General features: G+C 42.1%; 1 protein-coding gene across 1 annotated transcript in view; it reads left to right on the forward strand.

Moving 5' to 3' along the window:
* The first annotated feature begins 565 nt into the window (after nucleotides 1-565).
* IL12B (interleukin 12B) overlaps nucleotides 566-21,673 on the forward strand; it is a 51,800-nt gene continuing 30,692 nt past the window's right edge. Inside the window, exons 1-3 of the mRNA XM_085617585.1 lie at nucleotides 566-769; nucleotides 13,136-13,217; nucleotides 20,366-20,641. Coding sequence (XP_085473711.1) covers nucleotides 13,136-13,217; nucleotides 20,366-20,641 — 358 coding nt within the window. The 5' untranslated portion in view covers nucleotides 566-769. The remainder of the gene's footprint in view (nucleotides 770-13,135; nucleotides 13,218-20,365; nucleotides 20,642-21,673) is intronic.

Here is a 21,673-nt window from a genome sequence, read left to right on the forward strand (position 1 = left end):
ATGCAGGTAAGGACTGAGGTGCCTCGGCAGGGTTACCTGTGACCCTAATCCTGGACCAGCAGTGGATGAGGCAAGTCAGGACTGAGTGCATTAGCAGGGCTGAATGAAACCTTAGTATTGAATGAGTGGGGCGCTGGGTCAGCAGTGCACTGGTAGGTCTGTGTTGTAGGTTTCAGGGCTGGGACAGCAGGGGCTGTGGCAGGTGACAGTAAAGATGCGCTGGAAGGGTTGCGTGTGAGGTCAGTGTGAGTTTACCACGCTTATTACGTTACTTTCAGTGCGCGACACAACCTCACAATGGAAAGCACGCTCACGTGTACGTGGTTATTGACATCAATTCATAATCACCTGAGGTGACGAGGTCCTGTTGTCTGCACCTAAAGCAGAAGATGAAAGGGGAAGAAGAACTATTGAAACCCGGCTCTTCCTCAAACAGAGCTCAGTTCGACCTTCCTTCATACCATGGAGATTTTCACTTTTAACCTCGTGATGTCACGCGCGGGCATCCCCGGCCTGTCTGGTTCTGAGAGATGAAGGCAAAGCCCAGCCCGCCCCGCCCCGCCCCGCCCCGCCTGGGTTCAAGTCTGCCTCAGACATGGCCAGGTATAAAACCAGCTCAGCCGGGGCTGGCACGGGGAGTTTGAGGAGGGCGAGGTAAGCGCCATAGCCTATGAGGTAACACCACGAGCTATCCTGAGACACAGAGGACGGACTGACACAGCCTGTCAGGTCCTAGTTCGCAGACACCGTGACAGCACACACCTGCAGGGTATGTTCTGTTGTCGCTACGATAAGTTTACATTTGACATTGATATATGTTATTATTGTTACTTTTTCCATAACGTGAACCCCATTATTACGCATGTTTTCTTTTCACTATGTAACATGTATTTGTATACCGTATGTGTACCATTTAATGGTCCCGCGTTATTTATTTAATAATTCTATAAAAAGGGAGCCCGTCCATTCAGGTAGCGTGGCATTGAAGAAAGTATTATATACAGCAAGAGAAAGTGGTGAGCTCTGTGTATGAAATGCTAGCGCGCTCTCAGTCTGTTAAAATGCGGGCACTTTGTTTTTCCATACATTAATACACATACCGATGGGTCCGATTCAGGCGGGAGTCTACCGAGCTTTGAAGCTAAAAAAAGCTTAACTTTAGCCGCCTCCCGCCCCAAATTGCCTGGAAAACTTAATACCCCGATTTTTTTTCAAAATCTCCTATTTTCCAGTTTTGAAATGTTGGCTTGTTTGTACATTGTAAATTAATTCAGAGTGTATTGCAGAAAGAAAAAGCAGATGGGAGCAGTTAACGCTGTGAGCAGTGGCTAAAAGTCTGAATGAAACCAAATATCTCGTCTGCTGTTCTGCAAATTAGGCAGTGTTTGACACATGAAGGGCCAGATGTATGTGCAATGTATTTGGTAAAAAAGTGGTCGCAATTTGCGCACCAACTTTTATAGAATTATTTGCAATTTTGAGGTCCCTAGGGTATTATTTCAGTTGGGGAATGGGGGTACCATCACCTTTGAGGTGTTGGTAAAGTATTAATGTTTTACAACCGAATATCGGTCTCAAAACATTAATACATACCGTATGGAATTGGTATTTTGAGGGGACACTCTAAACCAGGCTTCTCCAATGAGTAGCTTGTGAGCTACTTGTAGCTCTCCAGCTCCCTGAAAGGAGCTCTCCTGTGTGCATCCTAGTTATCTAAATCCGAAGCATATGATGATTTGAATTTACCATATGTATACCAAATCTGGAAATCGTGTGTTGGAAATGAAAATGTGTGTAATTTGGGAATTCATAAGTTGATGTTTGAACATCCAAATTTCCAAACTATAAGCTGATATGTGAGAGATAAAAATCAAATAAACACACACAAACAGGAGATGACTATTCATGTTTTTCCCTTGGTGCCAAGGCGTTGCCGTTATGGCTTTTATCTACCATCCATGTGACGAAGCATTTTTTACATTATTGCTGGCAACCACGCCTGAAGCACAGAGGTGATCTTCCATACGGTGGTCACCTATGAAATCTCGTCTGATGTGGTTACTACGGCATCTCTAATAATATCGAAAGCTCAGGACAATTTTCATTGAACACAAGTAGGTCTTACTACAGAAAAGGTCGGAGACCCTGGCTCTAAACACACATCTTCCAAATACCAATCCAGGATGGTTTCCTAAACCCATTTGGAAAAGCTTAGTAATGGGCTTCGTACATTTGGAAAAGGGTTTTACTGTTTGAACCCCTCTGATCTACTGATTCAGAGGGTATGTGATGCAAAAACACGTTTGTATGGCCCTTAGTTCCAGACTACATTCACCAGGGGTCTCATTTAGCGAATAAGGCGAATAGCAAGTAAAGTAGTTAAAGTGTCAATGTTGTCCCTGCAGTTGGGAGTTATGCAAATGCCACTTTATTTAAAGACCATGAGCCAAGCGGTGCTAAAATATGAGGTAAAATAATACAAGTGTTAATTCTGTGTCTCATTTTCTACATGTTCTCCCCAAGTGGTATTCTGTACTATCATCTAGTAATTACATTGACAACTGGTCAACAATAGCGGTGTCTTAGGACTTACTTGCGGAATTGTGAGATATTATGTTATGATATTTTCATTTGTATACCTCTATCTACCGTTGTTGTGCGTGAAACTTGCTTCTTGCTGGAAAGCTGGCCGACAAACATTCCAATAGCAGTTGAGTGCATGCTACGCCTGTAGCACCCTGACCCGTAGGCCTCGCAGCCATAATCCAGAGCAGTATGGCCCGTGAGAGGGCCACCTTCCCCTGGGCTTCACAGCCAGGGGCCACTGCTGCAAGGCCCAAAGAAGTAGGGTGGCAGAGAGTAGTATTGCTACTCCTTGCTTTTTGTGCATTCTGCAGTGAGCTACTGTGGGACGCCTAATGTCCAACATCTTGCTCACCAAGGAATTTATGGGTGCTAACAGGCTAATCGTTAGGTGATGTAAAACAAAAAGCATGCTGGGAAGTCTGGAGCTGTCCTGCCAGTGGGATGTCCTAGCACTGGCACTGGGAACAACCAATGTGCAGCGGTGCAATGGGCCAGAGTTTGATAACATAGTAACTAGAAGGGAGAACTTGCAGCATCAGAGGTGACCTAAACAGGCCACGTTAGCAAAATGTTTACCTTTAGAGGTGCTAAAAAAGAGGATCATAAAAGCTGAGAATGAAGCAGCACTAAACCAGAGGCACCCACGCAAAAAACTTTAGGCAGATTCAGATAATAGCCATTCAGCCCGTGATTTCATGGCAGATAAGGGGACAAAGGTCCTGGGAGAAAGGGATTTGTCCAAGATCAAACAATTTGGTCAAGTAGGAGAACCAAGACTACAATACAGGACTTCGTGGTTTTAACCCTGTTACTATCCCACTATACCTAATTTTTCTATTTAAAGATGATAAGGGATTAAACCCCCAAAACAACTTTTGCTAACCCCCATAAGAATCTCTTCTTGGTGAAACCAGGAGTATGCAGTGTTCTTCAAAGTGATAACTGAAAGTGTGCTGTTCCACAGGGAAGAAAGCCTTAGGACTAGGGTGGGCGAGGTTTTGAACCTGTTAGTCACTTTTAGATCTTAGTGACAGAAGGCCCTGGGGTGATTTGTGTAATTAAGGGGTTTTGCCTTGGCACAGCACCCCCAGACCCAGTGGAAGGAGCTCTCTCCCTGAGGTTGGATAGCCATGGTCAAGCACTGCGAGAGCCAGGAGTGGGGACGCTAGGGGGGCCTTTGATTACTTCTGAAGTTCAAAGAATTGTTGCTTCCCCATCCAATTGGTGCACAAAATGCCTCCAACTGTTGGCTGCAAAGTGACTTTTCAGATTGTACAGGGCCAATTTCTGTTCAACAAAAATCCTTTTGCGTGAAGGAGTATCTAATCATTTGCTATATGCTTTAACAACCCACATGCTTTTACTGCAAATGATTGACTGAAATTGTGCAATATATAACTTATTGAACCTAGCATGTTATCTGGCTTTAGTTGATGGCATGGATTGAACAGCAGAACTATCCAGTCTTCCACTTCCCAACTTTCTTAATATACTTTTCCTACATGGTCTTCAGCTTTACCCTTGAGTTCTCACTACTACTGCACCACGTTCTTATTACTTGAGATTTTTGTTGTACTGAGAAAAACGAAAAGTAAAGTGAGGAATGCTTAACTGGTATTTACCTGGCCAGACTTCCAGCCCATATTTGGGTTCACTGTGTCACTACTGTCAGGTACAAGCCTTATACAAAGCAGTCTTTGTCCTGTCCAGATAGCAGCAGTCCACCGGGACTGCTATGTCAGATCCCCTCTCAATGGGTACACAAGCATCTACTCATTGAGGTGCAGAAAGTGTCCCATCTCCCAGTGAGCTGCAGGGCCCCTGCATGGGCACGTCCACTATATTTCAGGGGTTTTACTGAGAAGAAGAAAGAGGTGAAGGCTGGAATGCTTGACTTAATTTCAGCCGGTGGTAATTATTAAGGTTGCCATCTTTCTCAGAGAAGATTACTGGGCATTTGTGAATGTTTGGAGTTTGGGTCGGTCAAAGAGCCGATACTGGAACAACGGTTGCTGTAAAGCGTGTACGGCTGCAATCCTGCCTCGACTTGCTTTAAAGGCCATTTCGGAATAGTGTAAGCAGCATTCATATTCTTTGCCATGTTTTCATCTTGTATTGTTGCTATCAGTTTATATTTCAAAGGGAGGAAATATTATATTCCAATGAATTTTGTGAAATGTTTACCTATCTTTGCATGAGAATAGTAGCCAGGCCAGTAAAATTCTAGTCAGGTGGCAACCTAGGTAGTTACTTTACTTACTCTAGTATACACTCCAGTCGTTGTTTGTTAGTGCTAATTCTGCCACAGACTATGGACAACCATATCCGCATCAGCCTTGGTCCCCATGTATAAACATATCGGCTTCTGCTGCTGCTTCCATACTTTGTGCTGGTTTAGATATGGAAATACTGGCCATGTCGTTAAACCACTGGAAGATGGAAAGTCTACGAGGCTGGCCTTCCTCTCCTGTGCCTCAAAGCCATGGGCCAGCATCGTTAACCGTACAGAAGGGGTCCAGCTAGTCAGGCAGGCTCGCAGTCGCATTTATTTGCACTGGACTCGTGCTTTCCAGGTGAACTGTAAAATTGGAAAAAATCATTGTTTCGAAGTTAATTGAATCTGCATTATGCTAATTTACAAAAGAAAATGCACATTAGAACCACCTAAATGTATGCTAATAGTTTTAAAACTTGTAAAGGCCACAGAGGGTTCAATAGGGAATGAGACCATGGCTCTGGGCATGTCACCAGGTACCCCTCTTCCAATACAACATTGTATTCTGGGAGATGGAGTTTCAAATTTAACAAAAAAATCCAGAATGGAAATCATTGTTAAAGGAAACCCTACCTAACAACACTTTGTTTCTACAACATTGTAGTGCGCTGTTGATTGGCCTGTGCTCCATAATACTTTCAATTTAAAAGGTACATGTATCAGAATTCAGATGTATCTCGTTACATCCTGTTCCTTAATTGTACAGTGACCTGAGTGATGCCTTTAATAGAAATCATGGATTTTTATGCTGTTACTTGATCTGCTTTCATATCCTCAGGGTTCAAATATCTTCTGCACTGCTTCCTTATCTTGATTTGGGTATCTGGGAAACCCTCCCATTCCAGGACTGTGTACCATGCTCCATTTTAGCATGTTAATCTTGCACTAATCTGCAAACAATTAGTTCAGATTTGAGTAGAGATGTCAGTTTTGAACAGACCTGGGGCTGGTTTGTTTTTCACTCAGTGTGAGTAATGTAATGTTTTTGCACTTAATAGCGTTTCAAAATGTATGTACTTCTTTTATTAGGGTTATTAATTATGTTTTCAACTTTTTACTGATAACCGCTTACAAAGTTGCTTTAACCACGTCAGAGGATTAATGGTCAAGTGCTGTCACTTACTCTAAAGTTTCATCCCTGGAAAATTAGAGAAGTCACAAACATCCCCTTTCTGCCCAGGACTCCAAAAAACCTACAACCCTGTTATGAAGTACCCTCGAACCCTGGGTATATGGAGTGGGGGAAGCTTAGGAATGAGACTTTGCTGAGTTGGGGTAGAAAGCTAGGAAGACAGGGTATGTGTGACTGGCGGGCGGGATAGGGTGGGCAAGCCAGCAAATTAATAGGGCGAGCCAAGTGGGTATTTCGGCTTGACTCTGAAAGCCAAAGTGGAGCTGACCCATCAAGTCATTTCGCATGTAAATTATGCAATGAATGGCGCACAAAAATATGATAAAAACTATAATAATTTAAAGGATGTTTATTTAAAATTTGAAAGTGTTTCAATCAAGTATGTGGCCTAACGACTAGGGTGGTCGACCTCAAATCTGGGGAACCAGGTTCGAGTTTTGGCAACAAAGCTCAACATCCTGTGATTCTGGGCAAATCACTTAATCTCCCCGTGCCTAACAAAAATAAATGTGTCCTTGAGTAACACAACTGGTGCTCATGTAAGGCGCTCTGATACCGATACCTTAGGGGCAAGTTCGCGCTATATAAAACACTGCAAAAAAAATAAAAGTACTTTAGATTATATCAATGAATTTGGAGACACTGATGAAAAGTGAACGCTTCTAAGCCTGATTTTAAAAATGTTCATGACCCCTGGTTAAATAGTGTGCAGTTTAATCATCAGATTGATATCAGCGCCTTTCCTTGGCTTAATAAATAGAAGCATTTGGAGAGTGGCTCAGGCAGCACCTCACTAAAGGCAGCTACACAGAGAAGCAAGCAGGGGTATGCTGGAGAGCCCACAGATGTGGCTGCCCTCTTCTTCAATGAGACACATAGAGGTGCTCCTTTGCGGACAGTAGTTTGTTTACATGTATGTGTATGTACTGTCGAAAAAAGCTAAAACATGCCCTTTTAAATTTTATGTTTGCAATCACCAGCCCTATGCATAGCAATTTGCGCTCACCTCTTGATTCCCATGCCTGGTTGACAGTTGGGGAAACCGCAGGATTTCCCACAGTGCGGCCTCAGTCAGCTTCTCTCTGGAAAATCCTTAGCCAGCCACCCACATCACACTGACTCATCAAACTACAGGGGGAGGTGGGGGGTTAACCAGTACTGGTTACCATGATTCTGAGGAAGACCCAGTGTTTTTAAGCCTGTCTACAAAACAATTACATTATATTCAAAGTCCGCTAGATAGAATGATGCCGCTATTTTTAAAATGCATCATCCAATCTTGGGGATGTCATGTATGGTGTAGTCAAGCCCAATGAATGAGAGGTGTTGACGTTTCAACTCGACTTAGGCGATGAGGGTGTTTTTAAACCTCCACATGCGGGTCTTCATCAGGGCAGTGGAAATTAAAGAGACAACCATGGTGGTTGCCTGACCAGGCAAAGCGGGTCCATTAAAAGCTACAGTAGCATCATTCTATAAAGCAGACTTTGAATATAATGTAATTGTTTTGTAGACAGGCTTAAAAACACTCAGATCATGGTAACCAGTACTGTTTTTGCAAAGTTATGATATTAAGACCTATTACTGTTTTCTTTCTGATTTTCCCTTCCTCTATTCACCTTGCACCTGAGCACTTTTCCTTGAATATCCTATTAGAGCAACTGTCTATTTGATATCTTTTCATATGTTTCACTGAATATGCTATTTGCATAAGTAGAAGAATATAAAGAGGATTCCTTTCTCCAGGATTTTAGTTGTTGTCTCTCTCTCTCTCTCTCTCTGGTGTATTGTTGAAGAGTATTCATTCTCTGGTATTTGGTGATTATGAGAAATCCTTCTTAGTAACATAGGGCCTCATGTAGGAAGCCAAATACCGGTCGGTAACGGCCGATTTTCGGTAATTATACCGTTACCGACCGGTATTTTGGCCATTGGTATGTAGGGGGACAAACTTTGCTTTCGGAATTTACCGAATCGGTAAAATTACCGATTCGGTAATAATACCGAATCGGTAATGTTACCGAATCGGTAACTTTTCCGAATCGGTAATTTTACCGATTCGGTAAATTCCGAAAGCAAAATCGAGATGTAGGGGGAGTGTGTGTGTGTGTTTAAGAGTCGGTATTTACCACCAACTTATAGTTGGTGGTAAATAATGAATGTATGTGTAAATGCATTTTCACGCGCGTAGCAGTGTGCAATGTGGCATACATACATGCCCTTAGGGCATGTATGTGTGCCACATGTGCACACATGGCCGAATCAGGGGTGCAACAGGGTGTCAATGTGACACCCTGCCACCCTTGTATGTGTTCCCCCCATTACCGAATCGGTATTTACCGATTCGGTAATGAGGCATACCTTCCCATCAATGGGAAGGTATGCCTCATTACTGAATCGGTAAATACCGATTCGGTAATTGCCGACTAGTAACGATTCGGTAAAAAATACCGACTCATTACCTACATACCAGTTACCACTTCTAAAATACCGATTCGGTATCGTTCGGTATTTTAGAAGTGGTAACTGGTATGCTACCTACATGAGGCCCATAGTGAGTTAACTCCAAAAGTAATTTCCTCTCTGGTTCTTCCATAGAGGTTCGTCAGGACCAATTGTTGTTCTAACTGCATTGTACCCAGGTCCTTTGACGTGTTCTGGGCTACCCCATTAGTTTGTAATGATCAAAATACATCAACACAAGGCTAACATCAATTAGTACAGTACTGTAACCCTGTAAAATTTTGCAATGAAATATTAGTGCATCCCTAATGTATAAGTCCATTCATAATACAATATAAACAAGCACTGGCAAAGTAAACATTTCTGGCCTTCATTTGTGTAATGGTTATGTTTTTCCAATGCACGCATATGTCACAAAATAAAGTACAAAAAATGCTGCCACCTAAACATGGCTGCGATATGCTCATAATGCATAGCAATTTGGTGTTTACAAAAACCGCATTAGGTAAGTTAAGAGTCCGTATTTGGGATTTCTGTCTGGCTGTCTTTAGATGAGCCAATCACCATGGTCAAACGACAAGCTAGAGCAAGACAATTGGCTCAAGTCTGTCTCGATCCTTGCTAGGCCCACCCACTAAAAGGTGGAGTGCAACGGATGTGTCCGCTACTCTGACTGCAATGGTTGAAGCTGCCTTTAACCCTGTGAAGCTCACACATTTTCATAAAAACTGAAGTTAGGAGTCTAATGACTTCACAATTGTGTCCATGCCTTCGTATAGGATTAGTACCTCCCATACAAATACAATCTACAATAACAATTAAATGGCAAATTATTTTTCACAAGTCACATCTCCTGGTTGTAAAGGCGGCTGCAGCTGCTCTGCCCTGCCTGGGGTTATACAGAGTGGAACCTTCCACACCTACAGGCGAGGGAGGGCTCGGCTGGGATGCTCAGCTGGGGCTGGCTCAAGGGACAGCCAGTCTCGGACTCATAGGAAGCTGGAGATGGGGTTGGCCAGCCGAATGAGGTTGGTAGAAGGTTAGGTTGTTGATTGTGTCTTGTTCATTGAAGAGAGGCATCGTTTGTGGCTACAGCTTTGATGACATCATCCACCAAACATTAAATAGCTTCTAGACTCTCTGCCTATTCGATTGTCTCATCTGAAGCAAGGTCAAGCAGTTGATGTATCTGGGATATTTTTAGAAATTCACGAATGGGAATTAAAGATAGCGGCGGCTCCTCCATTAGGGCGGAGACGCGCCGCTTCCCCGACACCACCCTCGAACAAAACGATAATAAAACGGGTTTTATTTTAATCCCCTGGACCCGCCCCCAGGACTCTGATGAGTTTTGGGCAGTGGTGGCTGGTGACATTTGAAAGTGGTGGGGCGTAAAAAAAGGGTCTAAATGTGTTTTGTGTCATAGCGAGCCTGATTGACTAAAGGGGAACTGCAGGACCCTCACGCCAAGGAAATTTTGAAGAACAAAAAAAAAAGGCCCAAAGGATGCAGGTTAAACCACATTTCAGAAAGCAAGAATATTTATAAAAGTAGGTAGGATATGTAGACTTGAAATAATTAAACACATTTAAAACTGTCCCATATCGTGCTTCATTCCTGCTTGCACCCGTGCCATCCATTTAGCCTGACTGCATTATTTTAAAAGAATAGGGAACATTGGCGTTAGCCGCCTGACCTTATTGCCAAAGAAAGATGAACTATATGTCACCTCAGGTCTCCATTAGGGCCAAAGATTGGGTGGCGAAAACAGTGACCAAGTCTCCATAACCACACTCTCTCAGATGCATTGAATTAGTTATATAGCGCCACTCATACCAGTGCAGGGTGTCTGAGCACTTTGCATCACACGCATATTACACACAGACATTCAATCATACATGTGTAAATCACTGTGTAGGAAATGTTACGTAAGCCAAAGGACTAAAAGTGTAGGAGTCACATGTCATCCATACTGGTAGGCAGCATAGTTTAAGAGTGCTTGGTGTGGAGAAGCACAAACTCAGAGTCGAAAAAGAAACAGCATAGTTGGGAGTTTTCTTTAATAATAAGAATCGATTTCTAGCCAAATTAACCCTTTTTGCAACATTGATCAATGTTCTGTACTTTGCAGCGTGTATGCAGTTCTAGGATGAAAGTTAATACCTCACTATTCTATATTAGGACTAAGGACTTTAAATTATACATTGCAAGTAACCTGCTGATCTGTTTACATCTGTAATCTACATGGTACACGTTCTCTGCAGCAGGCATATTAACCCTCTGCACTAACTTCACCTAAGTCAAAACCACAACTATACAAAATGCTGATCTCTCTCTCCAGGAAGATAATTAATCACACGAGTTATCTTGACATTTATGTGAGGCCTGGTAATTGCGGGGTGAAAGAAACGCTGCAGCAGGTACTTTAAAGGCATAATAAACTTTCAAACACGGCGCCCCCAGGATTCCAGCACCCGGTGCGGTGGCACCGATCGCAACGCCCTAAAGCCAGCCCTGACTGGCATTGATACGGCACCGGAGGGTCTAAAATAGTAATGAATGTACATAACTATTTTAGGCCTAAGGAGGGCCTAAAATAGTTTTGTACATTCATAACTTCACAGTAACGGCCGGCATGATGGGGGTCGTCACGGGGGGTGGAGGCGGGTGGGTAAATGAAAGAAGATTATAAAACTTACCATCCTCGTCCTGCAACATCTTCTGGATGCGTTCCAACTCCCGCTCCGTCCTGCAACACCGCAGCTTCTGGATGCGTCCAAACTGCCGCTCCCGCCGTCCTGAAGCTCTCGTCGTCATGTCGTCATGAATGAAAGGCAGCCTCCCTCCCTCCGCTCTGCCAATCACAACGCTGAGGCGCAGTAGAGAGCGCCCCAGCCGGGACCATTTTCGCTATGTAGAGTGGGCGCCGTGGGCGGTGCTGCTCGAGGGCATGGGGGGAGTGGCTTGCCCAGTGTTGTGCATACGGACTGTTTGATCGGCCCCAGGGCCGGCCAAACAGTCCCTATGCACAACACTGGGCAAGCCACTCCCCCCTGCCCTCAAGCAGGACCGCCCACCCCCGATCAGGCACTTCTGCTTTCTCGCAGTGCGAGAAGGCAGAAACATAAATGGTAGTTATTACCATTTATGTTTCTGCCTTCTCGCACTGCGAGAAAGCAGGGGGGCGGCGCCCAAACGCCCGTATGGAGGAGCCGCCACTGGTTTTGGGGGCGGGTCCAGGGGGATGACACTGCTGGTTTGGGACTGGTGGGCATTGTTACAGTGTGCATGGCGGTCTGGCTGGTCCGATGTTTGGCCGGCCGTCTCAGGCCGGCCAAATCGTCATGCTCACTGAAGCTCCCTCCAGCCCCAGCTGCGTTGCTCGGGCTGGAGGAAGCAGGCAGGGGCTCCCAGTCTGCCTGGGAGCGCAAGTTGACAGCGCTCAGGCCAATCCTGGCGCTGCTTTCATGCAGCATCAGGATTGGCCGCAGTGCGGTCGGGAGCCTGTGCCCAGAAGAAGACTGAAAGTGCGCAACTCGGCTAGGCGGCTTTTGGGTAAGATATTTTCCTTGCTCTCGCTGCATAGGCCAACTCGGCGATGCAGCGAGCGCAAGGTAAATAGTTTTATTTATTTATTTACTTACTTAACTCCTGGTCGTCGTATGTCTGACTTCACTATCCCCCACCCTGCCCCTCCCCCGCCCACCTCACCGCCCCGCAGCACTCCCTCTGCGAGCCGCCACTGCCTGCAAAGTACAGAGGATAGTGGGGGAGACGACCGGAGGCTGCGGTGGAGGGCCTGGAGCACCATCACCAGGGCCGCTGAAACAAGTGGAAGACCAAATCATGCAGCAGCAATGCGAAACGATGTGCCAAGGAATGGTTGAGTCTTGCATTGAGGCAAATAAACAGCATATTATTATTACTACCCTTTCCAACTCCCAAAGTGAAATAGTTTGCATAAATTATATGCTGTGTTCAGAAGAAAACTCATCTAAACATACACACTTATTGTAACATGAGAATAAAATAAATTTCTCTTTTATTCTTTCTTAAACTGTTCTTCAGTTTCCGGTTATTCTCTTTTAACACTATTGGCCCTATGAAAGCAGCTCTTCCAAGCAAGAAACAGTGCAGCAGAACAGTGCTGTACACTACTTGCACATTACGCAAATGCCTATCTTAGAAGCACTGCAATACCTTGAAAAGAGATTTAAAATATTTGGATTTTTTATGATATTACTGCTACTTCTGGAACATAATAGTAGTTGTGGAACAAGTAAAATTTGCATAAATAATGGAAAAAATTCTCCACAAAGACTAATACTCTTAAGCAGGGGTGAATTATATTTTTATATCTAAGGATATGTTTCTTGCTGCAGGCAAATGTCTTTCGCCCAATCAACCCACAGAGGACGTCAACTATATGTGGCAAATTGTTACCTCCCTAGTATTTAAACGGAGCTATACACAGCTAAAAAAGGACAATTTCAGTTATGCAAAGTGTCTACCACTGCATTATTTGCATGTTAATTTTTATTAATTACTTTTAATCTGTTGAAGCTAAAAGCAATATTTTTCGCTTAAATCTATAAATTGGACACTGTATGCTGGGTTATGTGGCAAATACGTCTACATCATATTTTCACAAATCTCTCTCTCTCTCTCGTTTCCCACAGATGCATTTTTTTGTGCGTTTTTTGCTCGCTTTGGGCCTTTCTGCTGTTTCACTGGAAGGAAAATGGGAACTGAGAGAGAACGGTAAGAAACCTCATTAATGTTAATATGTTAAAAGTGCATTAACAGTACAGAAACTTTATAAGCATTGTGGGGCCCTGGACCGATATATCTAACGGAAAGACTCCACCAATGCATTCCCAATCGTGAACTGAGATCATGCTCTAAATCCCTGCTACTCATTCCGAGGATAAAGAGAGCACGGATGGGAGGTAGATCTTTCTCCTACCAAGCTCCGCTGGTCTGGAATCAGCTCCCCCTTCCGCTCAGACAATGTTCTGACTACCTCATGTTCAGGAAGATTCTGAAAACCACTATGTTCACAGAATAACATCTCTTTTATGCTCTTGCACAGCCCTGCCAGCGCTGAGAGACCCCCTTGGGGGTGATTCACGCGCTCTACAAACTATTTAACATAACATAACATAACATAATGCGGGTTGCGAACAGATTACATGTACATTACCCACAGAATTTGTGTGCATTACCTTTTTGCGCATATAAAAGATAATTTCGTGCCCAAAAATTTCATCTGGCCAAGTAAATTAAATATAATGCCTCACACAATCAGGATTCCCAAATATTTATGGGAGAAGGCGACAACTGTAATTGTGGCGGTTGCACCCAGTGCCTGAAGTTTGTGTAGTCCTACGCAAAGGTACAGGTGAAAATGGGTGCAAAGGTGCCAAACAGTCAGAAAGGCACAAGTTTCTCGGTGTACACAAACATTTTCAGTTCATTTCCCACCCCAACAGCCCCTCTAAAAAATGGGTGCAGGGGGTGCAGTTTGTGTATGAATAGGCTTGGAACCCCTCAATATTTTCAAAGTTTCTCAGAGAAAAAAGGGGGAAATGTGCAGTGCTTTAAATGAATATATAGAAGTGCATGTACTGACTATTAAGAGAACCTGTTTGCTATTGAAATGTGCTGGTATACTCCCATTAAAAGCACTGGAGCAGTGCTGGTAAGTGCAGGTACTCTCCCATTAAAATCACTGGAACAGTGCTGGTAAGTGCAAGTACTCTCCCTTTCAGATTAAAGAAGTGCAGGTACTCAGTGCCGGACTGCTCCTGCCCATTTAAAGCATCAGAAATGTGCAAATACACTTTTCGCCTACACCCACACCAGTGGACCATCCACAGACATAAAGCTGGGGCTTGGGAGTGTATACAAGAGAATACATGAAAGACAGATTCTCTCATTTACAGGTGAGTGTTAACGGGACTCCCACTGTAAATATGTACATGTATGTACCACTGCGCTCACCTCTTGATTCCCATGCCTGGTTGACAGTTGGGGAAACCGCAGGATTTCCCACAGTGCGACCTCAGTCAGCTTCTCTCTGGAAAATCCTTAGCCAGCCACCCACATCACACTGACTCATCAAACTACATGGGGAGGTGGGGGGTTAACCAGTACTGGTTACCATGATTCTGAGGAAGACCCAGTGTTTTTAAGCCTGTCTACAAAACAATTACATTATATTCAAAGTCCGCTATATAGAATTATGCTGCTATTTTTAAAATGCATCATCCAATCTTGGGGATGCCATGTATGGTGTAGTCAAGGGCAATGAATGAGAGGCGTCGACGTTTCAACTCAACTTAGGCGATGAGGGTGTTTTTAAACCTCCACATACGGGTCTTCATCAGGGCAGTGGAAATTAAAGAGACAACCGTGGTGGTTGCCTGACCAGGCAAAGCGGGTCAATCCAAAGCTACAGTAGCATCATTTTATAAATCAGACCTTGAATATAATGTAATTGTTTTGTAGACAGGCTTAAAAACACTGGGTTACCTTCCTCAGATCATGGTAACCAGTACTGTTTATGCAAAGTTATGATATTAAGACCTATTACTGTTTTCTTTCTGATTTTCCCTTCCTCTGTTCACCTTGCACCTGAGCACTTTTCCTTGCATATCCTATTAGAGCAACTGTCTATTTGATATCTTTTCAGATGTTTCACTGAATATGTTATTTGCATAAGTAAAAGAATATAAAGAGGATTCCTTTCTCCAGGATTTTAGTTGTTGTGTCTCTCTCTCTCTCTGGTGTATTGTTGAAGAGTATTCATTCTCTGGTATTTGGTGATTATGAGAAAACCTTCTTAGTGACATAGTAAATAAACTCCAAAAGCCATTTCCTCTCTGGTCCTTCCATAGCGGTTCATCAGTACCAATTGTTGTTCTTACCGCATTGTACCCAGGTCCTTTGACGTGTTCTGGGCTACCCCATTAGTTTGTAATGATCAATATACATCAACACAAGGCTAACATCAATTAGTACAGTACTGTAACCCTGTAAAATTTTGCAATGAAATATTAGTGCATCCCTAATGTATACGTCCATTCGGTAAACAGACATAATATCGAATTCAAAATATCGATAGGACAGAATATCGAGTTTTTAATATAGAATGGACAGAATATCGAATTGCCAAAATATAGTGGTGAAGAATATCGGAAATCAGGTGAGAAATAAAATATCGATTTAAATAATATAGAAGTAAGTAATATCGACAGTCATAATATAGTTGTTCAAAATATCCAATTTTTTTTATAGTGTTTTAAGTGTTAGTATATGTGTTAAAAGTATGTATACATTTTGGAATGTATGTTTGAATATTTTTAAAGTAATGAATTTTATGTTATTTAATTTTTGTGTAATTTAATTCCGTAGCGGGTTGTGGGTTTGTAGGGGATTAGGGTGGGAAGTAATTTAATTATAGTACATTACATAATAATTTTTAGGAACTATTAATTATTTTTAATTTAATTTTTAGTTTTACTTCTGTAGCGGGTTGTGGGTTTATAGGGGAATAGGGTGGGAAGTAATTTAATTGTTATTAGGTAATTATTAATTGGTATTGAAAATTAATTGGTTGTTGATTAATTATTAATTGGTAAATAATTAGTATTAATTGGTAATTAATTAGTATTAATTGTTTAATTGATAATTATGTTAATTGTATTAATTTATTATTTGTAGCGGGTTGTGGGTTTATAGGGGAATATGGTGGGAATTAATTTAATTGTAAATAATTAATTATTGAAATAATTTTTGAATATTGCTAATTAATTTATTCTTAATTAATTATTAATTGGTATTAATTTTATTTATTAATTTTTGGTATTGAAAATTAATTGGTTGTTAATTAATTATTAATAGGTTATTAATAAATAAAAACATTGGTATTTATAATAAATTAATTATTAAATAGTGTGTGATTGGTAATTAATTTTAATTTTTTTATTTGTTATTAATAATTTATTTATTTTTAATAAAATATTAAATTATTATTGTCCCTACTATTGCACTCACTGGAGTGTGAATAGTAATTCTTACCCCTACGCTATCCAACGCTTTCCCTACTATTGCACTCACTGGAGTGGGAATAATAATTTTTACCCCTACGGTATCCAACGCTTACCCTAGAGTTGCACTCACTGGAGTGGGAATAGTAAATTTTACCCTCCCGCTATCCAACGCTTTCCCTACTGTTGCACTCTCTGGAGTGGGAATAGTAATTTTTACCCCTACGCTATCCAACGCTTTCCCTACTGTTGCACTCTTTGGAGTGGGAATAGTAATTTTTACCCCTACGCTATCCAACGCTTTCCCTACTGTTGCACTCTTTGGAGTGGGAATAGTAATTTTTACCCTCCCGCTATCCAACGCTTTCCCTACTGTTGCACTCTCTGGAGTGGGAATAGTAATTTTTACCCCTACGCTATCCAACGCTTACCCTACAGTTGCACTCACTGGAGTGGGAATAGTAATTTTGACCCCTACGCTATCCAACGCTTTCCCTACTGTTGCACTCTTTGGAGTGGGAATAGTAATTTTTACCCCTACGCTATCCAACGCTTTCTCTACTGTTGCACTCTCTGGAGTGGGAATAGTTTTACCCCTACGCTATCCAATGCTTTCCCTACTGTTGCACTCTTTGGAGTGGGAATAGTAATTTTTACCCCTACGCCATCTGACGTTTTCCCTACTGTTGCACTCTCTGAAGTGGGAATAGTAATTTTTACCCCTATGCTATCCAACCCTTTCCCTACTGTTGCACTCTCTGGAGTGGGAATAGTAATTTTTAGCCCTACTCTATCCAACGCTTTCCCTACTGTTGCACTCTTTGGAGTGGGAATAATAATTTTTACCCCTACGCTATCCAATGCTTTCCCTACTGGTGAACTCACTGGAGTGGGAATAATAAATTTTACCCTCCCGCTATCCAACGCTTTCCCTACTGTTGCACTCTCTGGAGTGTGAATTAAATTTTTACCCCTACGCTATCCAATGCTTTCCCTACTGTTGCACTCTCTGGAGTGGGAATAGTAATTTTTACCCTCCCGCTATCCAACGTTTTCCCTACTATTGCACTTACTGGAGTGGTAATAGTAAATTTTACCCGCCCGCTATCCTACGCAAAAAATATTGCTTTTTTAAAATAAATATTACGTTAATATATATGTATTATTATCTTTTTTTTTTACTTACATTAATTATTTATTAATTTTAAAGTAATTTAAGTATTTTTAAGTATGTTTCAGTTAATTATATGTTTTATTTCATTAATTTTACATTAATTTTAAGACATTTAAAAAAATTCGATATTGTGACTAACTATATTTTTAACAACGATATTTAGGATTCTATATTTTTGTACTTACCTGTTTGGAGATAGGGCTTCGATATTTTGGCATTCTATATTTTTCCTTCGATATTTTGGCAATTCGATATTCTTCTTCTCGATATTTCGTCAGTGATCCGTATATTCATAATACAATATAAACAAACACTGGAAAAGTAAACATGTCTGGCCTTCATTGGTGTAATGGTTATGTTTTTCCAATGCACGCATATGTCACAAAATAAAGTGCAAAAAATGCAGCCACCTAAACATGGCTGCCATATGCTCATAATAAAAAGTTTAAAATTAAAAAACATTCACTTAGGTGACAACTTTACTAGTAATTTTAAAAAAATAAAAAGCATGTCAGTTGTGCCATGCATTTTATTAATATTATTTGTGAAGAAGACAAGAACAAATAACCCCCCAAAATCAAATACCCAAATTGTAGGCAGCTACAATGTCACAGTATCACTCAAACACTTTACTACAGCAGCTTTAAAAGGAGACGTAAACTAAAGCGTTATCTAACTGGGCACCCAAAGTGCAGGCCAAATAAATGGCAAGTATTTAAAGGATTTAAAGTTAATATAAAACATTAAAAAAATAAAGTGCACTTTTGTCAATGCAGAGAAAGGAACGATTGCTAGGGGAATGTGAACAATGTGCACAGGCTTTTTGCTGTCACTCAAAGTGAAGGGAGCCAATGGATAAAAGGGACTGACCCACAGCCCATACTGTATGCTGCAAGTGGGCGGATGCAAAATGTGAATGACCATTTAAAGTACGTTTCAAGAGGGTGCTAGGACAAATATTGATTGTTTGTTGATATTTGCGGAGAAAATTCCAGAGACAGCAGTTGCAATTTTACGTGAATATGTTTTAATTGCGATTGCATGAGGTATTGTGACTTTCTTGTGGATGAGCAACAAGAGAAGTGCAGTTAACACGTGTTTCACCCCATTAAATTGGCCATCCGGCCTGGGGCTTCCTCAGGGCATATGTAAATCCGTATGGACTCCTGGGTCCTGTCAAAGTATTAATAAGCAAAACGTCCTTGTACCTATTGAAGGCGCATCACCTTGTGCAGTCTGTCCGGGCGGTCGGTAATGGCCATTGGGGCGGTGAGGCGGGGCGGGGCTGGGTGGGGGGGGTAGTGGAGTGTGACATACCATGGCAAAGGTGAACGTAAATAAATATCAGCCGTCGTATGTCGGAATCCACTACCCCCCCTACACCCACTCAGCCTCACCCCCGCCTCACCGCCCCACAGCGTTACTTCTGGCAGCCGCCATTTCCCTGAATTCTTATTGTTCATTTGCTTCCCAAGGTACAAGTGGGCCCAGTTAAGTGCAGCACAGAAAAGTTCAGTAGTAGCACACAATAGTGCAATACAGAGAGAGAGTGAGACTAAAAGAGTAAGAATGATTAGTAACACATTCTTAGCACACTATTAGGCAGGAATCAGATATTCAGGGAAAATGTAAATTAAATTTTGCTTACCAGGACACGATATTAGTGGTAACAGGACAGATGTGGCATTCTGACAATTTGCGTACATATAGGCCTGGATTACAAGTGCAGTGTTAAATTGAGGCACTCGTCCAAACCCCGTGTTGCACGGGTGTCACAATTACGACAGGATTGAAGTTTTCATGCAAATACTGGCAGGTCCAACTTGACGGTATTTACTATGGAAAAAGTCCAGAAAATATTTAGAGAACCAGATTTTGGTTAATAAGCATACACAAATCTGCATGTTGTCCTCTATTATTGCTGGAAAACAAAACTCGCAATAGTCACTATTTATTACACCCAATAAATACCCATCCCAAGGTCAGTGTTATTTATGGGGTGTGATAAGTATTGTACCAGTACCAAAACACACATAATCGGGGCCATTACTCTTTTTTTTTTTGCATTTGGCAGGGATGGAGTGTCTTCAAGGGGGAAATATTTATCCTGTGGGCAAAAAAGAAAATATATAATATATATACATATACATTTAGTCATGTGAAAATAGAATTCATAAAAGAATTTCTGAAGTACTCCTTGGAAAACCATGAGAGTCGCAGCTTCCCAGAAGTACTCGTGAAAACCTTAGTATGTAAAAAAATACATCTTGTCCAAACTTACGAGGAAACCTTGGGGAGTAGATCTATATTGTGTTTTGTGAATCGTGTATATTATGTATAAAGTAAGTGAACTTCAGAAATAACATAATACGAATCATCACGTTCCATGGCCACGTCTGCCTCCTTTGGAACCCCCAAAATGTTGAATCTGGCAGCATTGCTACTGGGTAGTGATTAGAGGTTGTGTTTCCATAGCAGAACCTGCCTCTTTCACCCTGTGTTTTGTTACTCGTTGGTTGCGTTCTTTGCATTAGTTTGAGTTCGGGTGGGTGTAGGTTTCTTTTATTGTTGGTCATCATGATACATTGGATTGAGGACTACAGTGTCTGGCAAAGGTAGGGTTGGGCGCTACAGGTGTAAATATATAGCCTTGACACTTCTGACCTTTCCCTCCACAATTCCAGTTTTTGTTGTAGATCTGGGTAAGCAGGACTACGAGAGTGTGGAACTTGTCTGTGGCGCTGCTGCAGAAGACACCGCGAGAGAGGTAGAGTGGAGGAATGGGCGGAAGTTTGTGGGGCACGGCAAGAAGCTGCACGTCACAATTAAGGAATTCCCTCATGCCGGAAACTACACCTGTCACATTGGCAAGGGACCGGCTGTCGGCTACACCTTTCTGTACATCAATGAACCATTCAACCAGCTGGGAGAAGCCAGCGGCATCTTGAACGAGTGGAGAGGTAGTAATGCATGTGTATGTGATTAAACACCGCTGGCATCTGCTGACACGCTTTGTTATGTGCATGTAACCTGGGTGTAGCTTACCATAGGGACTCTTGGGTAGAACCTTTTGATCTAGACCAGAAAATTGAAGTTAGTGGTGAGATAAACTTCCCTACCTTCACGACAGTTCACTCCCAGGGAAGGTGGATGAAATCTGAACAAAATCTGGAGAAGGAGAGTGTATGAGTAATGCCATAGACCCTAAACCAGAAAAATGACAGATAAAGCAGGGCCCATGGTACCTTAGTACAGCAGTGGTCTATGTGCCAGCAGGTGGCTGGATCTGAGCTTCCATAAGCTCAGCTTTTTCCAGGTAAAAGACAAGCTTGGAGCTGGAAATATCCTGATCCCACAGCAGGAATAAAGTCAAAACAGAAGGGCTGCAGGCGGTATAGAGTGTAATCCCCATCAACCAATCAGACGCAGGCACTCTTTACATGTTGGTCTTCCTCTACCACATCTTCCTCATATCTCGAGGCTGAAACAGAGCATGTGCATCTTTACATGAGGTTTGGAACAGAGGATGGAGTCACCAGCAAAGAAAGAGGAATGCAGTGACAACCACTGGCACAGTACATCAACTGCCAGGGAGGTGACCTTCAGTACAGGCCAGCAGGATGAGTCCAAAGGGTTAGGAAGCTCAAGAAAAAAAGGGTTAATATCATCATTGAAAAGTGAGGATGAGTAAGCCTCAGCTCCATTCCATGAGTACAGTGTGCAAGCTTCCTTCATAAACACTAGATCTGTGGTTCATAATCTGTGGACGATGAACCCTTGGGGGCCTACAACACCTCCTCCGGGGGTCTGCGACTATTTCAAAATTAAAGGACACGAGAAGATTAATAAAGTATACAGAATGAAGCAAAATCGAAAATGTTACTATGTTCTGCAAATGTGAAGGAATTTGAAATTGAAGGCTAAAAGTTAAGTTGGAGTCCTTTTGGGAGCAGCTCAAGTACATCAAAGAGAATATAGTACGGACGGAGATC

The sequence above is a fragment of the Triturus cristatus genome, chromosome 7 (genome assembly GCF_964204655.1).
Source record: "Triturus cristatus chromosome 7, aTriCri1.1, whole genome shotgun sequence".
Lineage (NCBI taxonomy): Eukaryota > Metazoa > Chordata > Amphibia > Caudata > Salamandridae > Triturus > Triturus cristatus.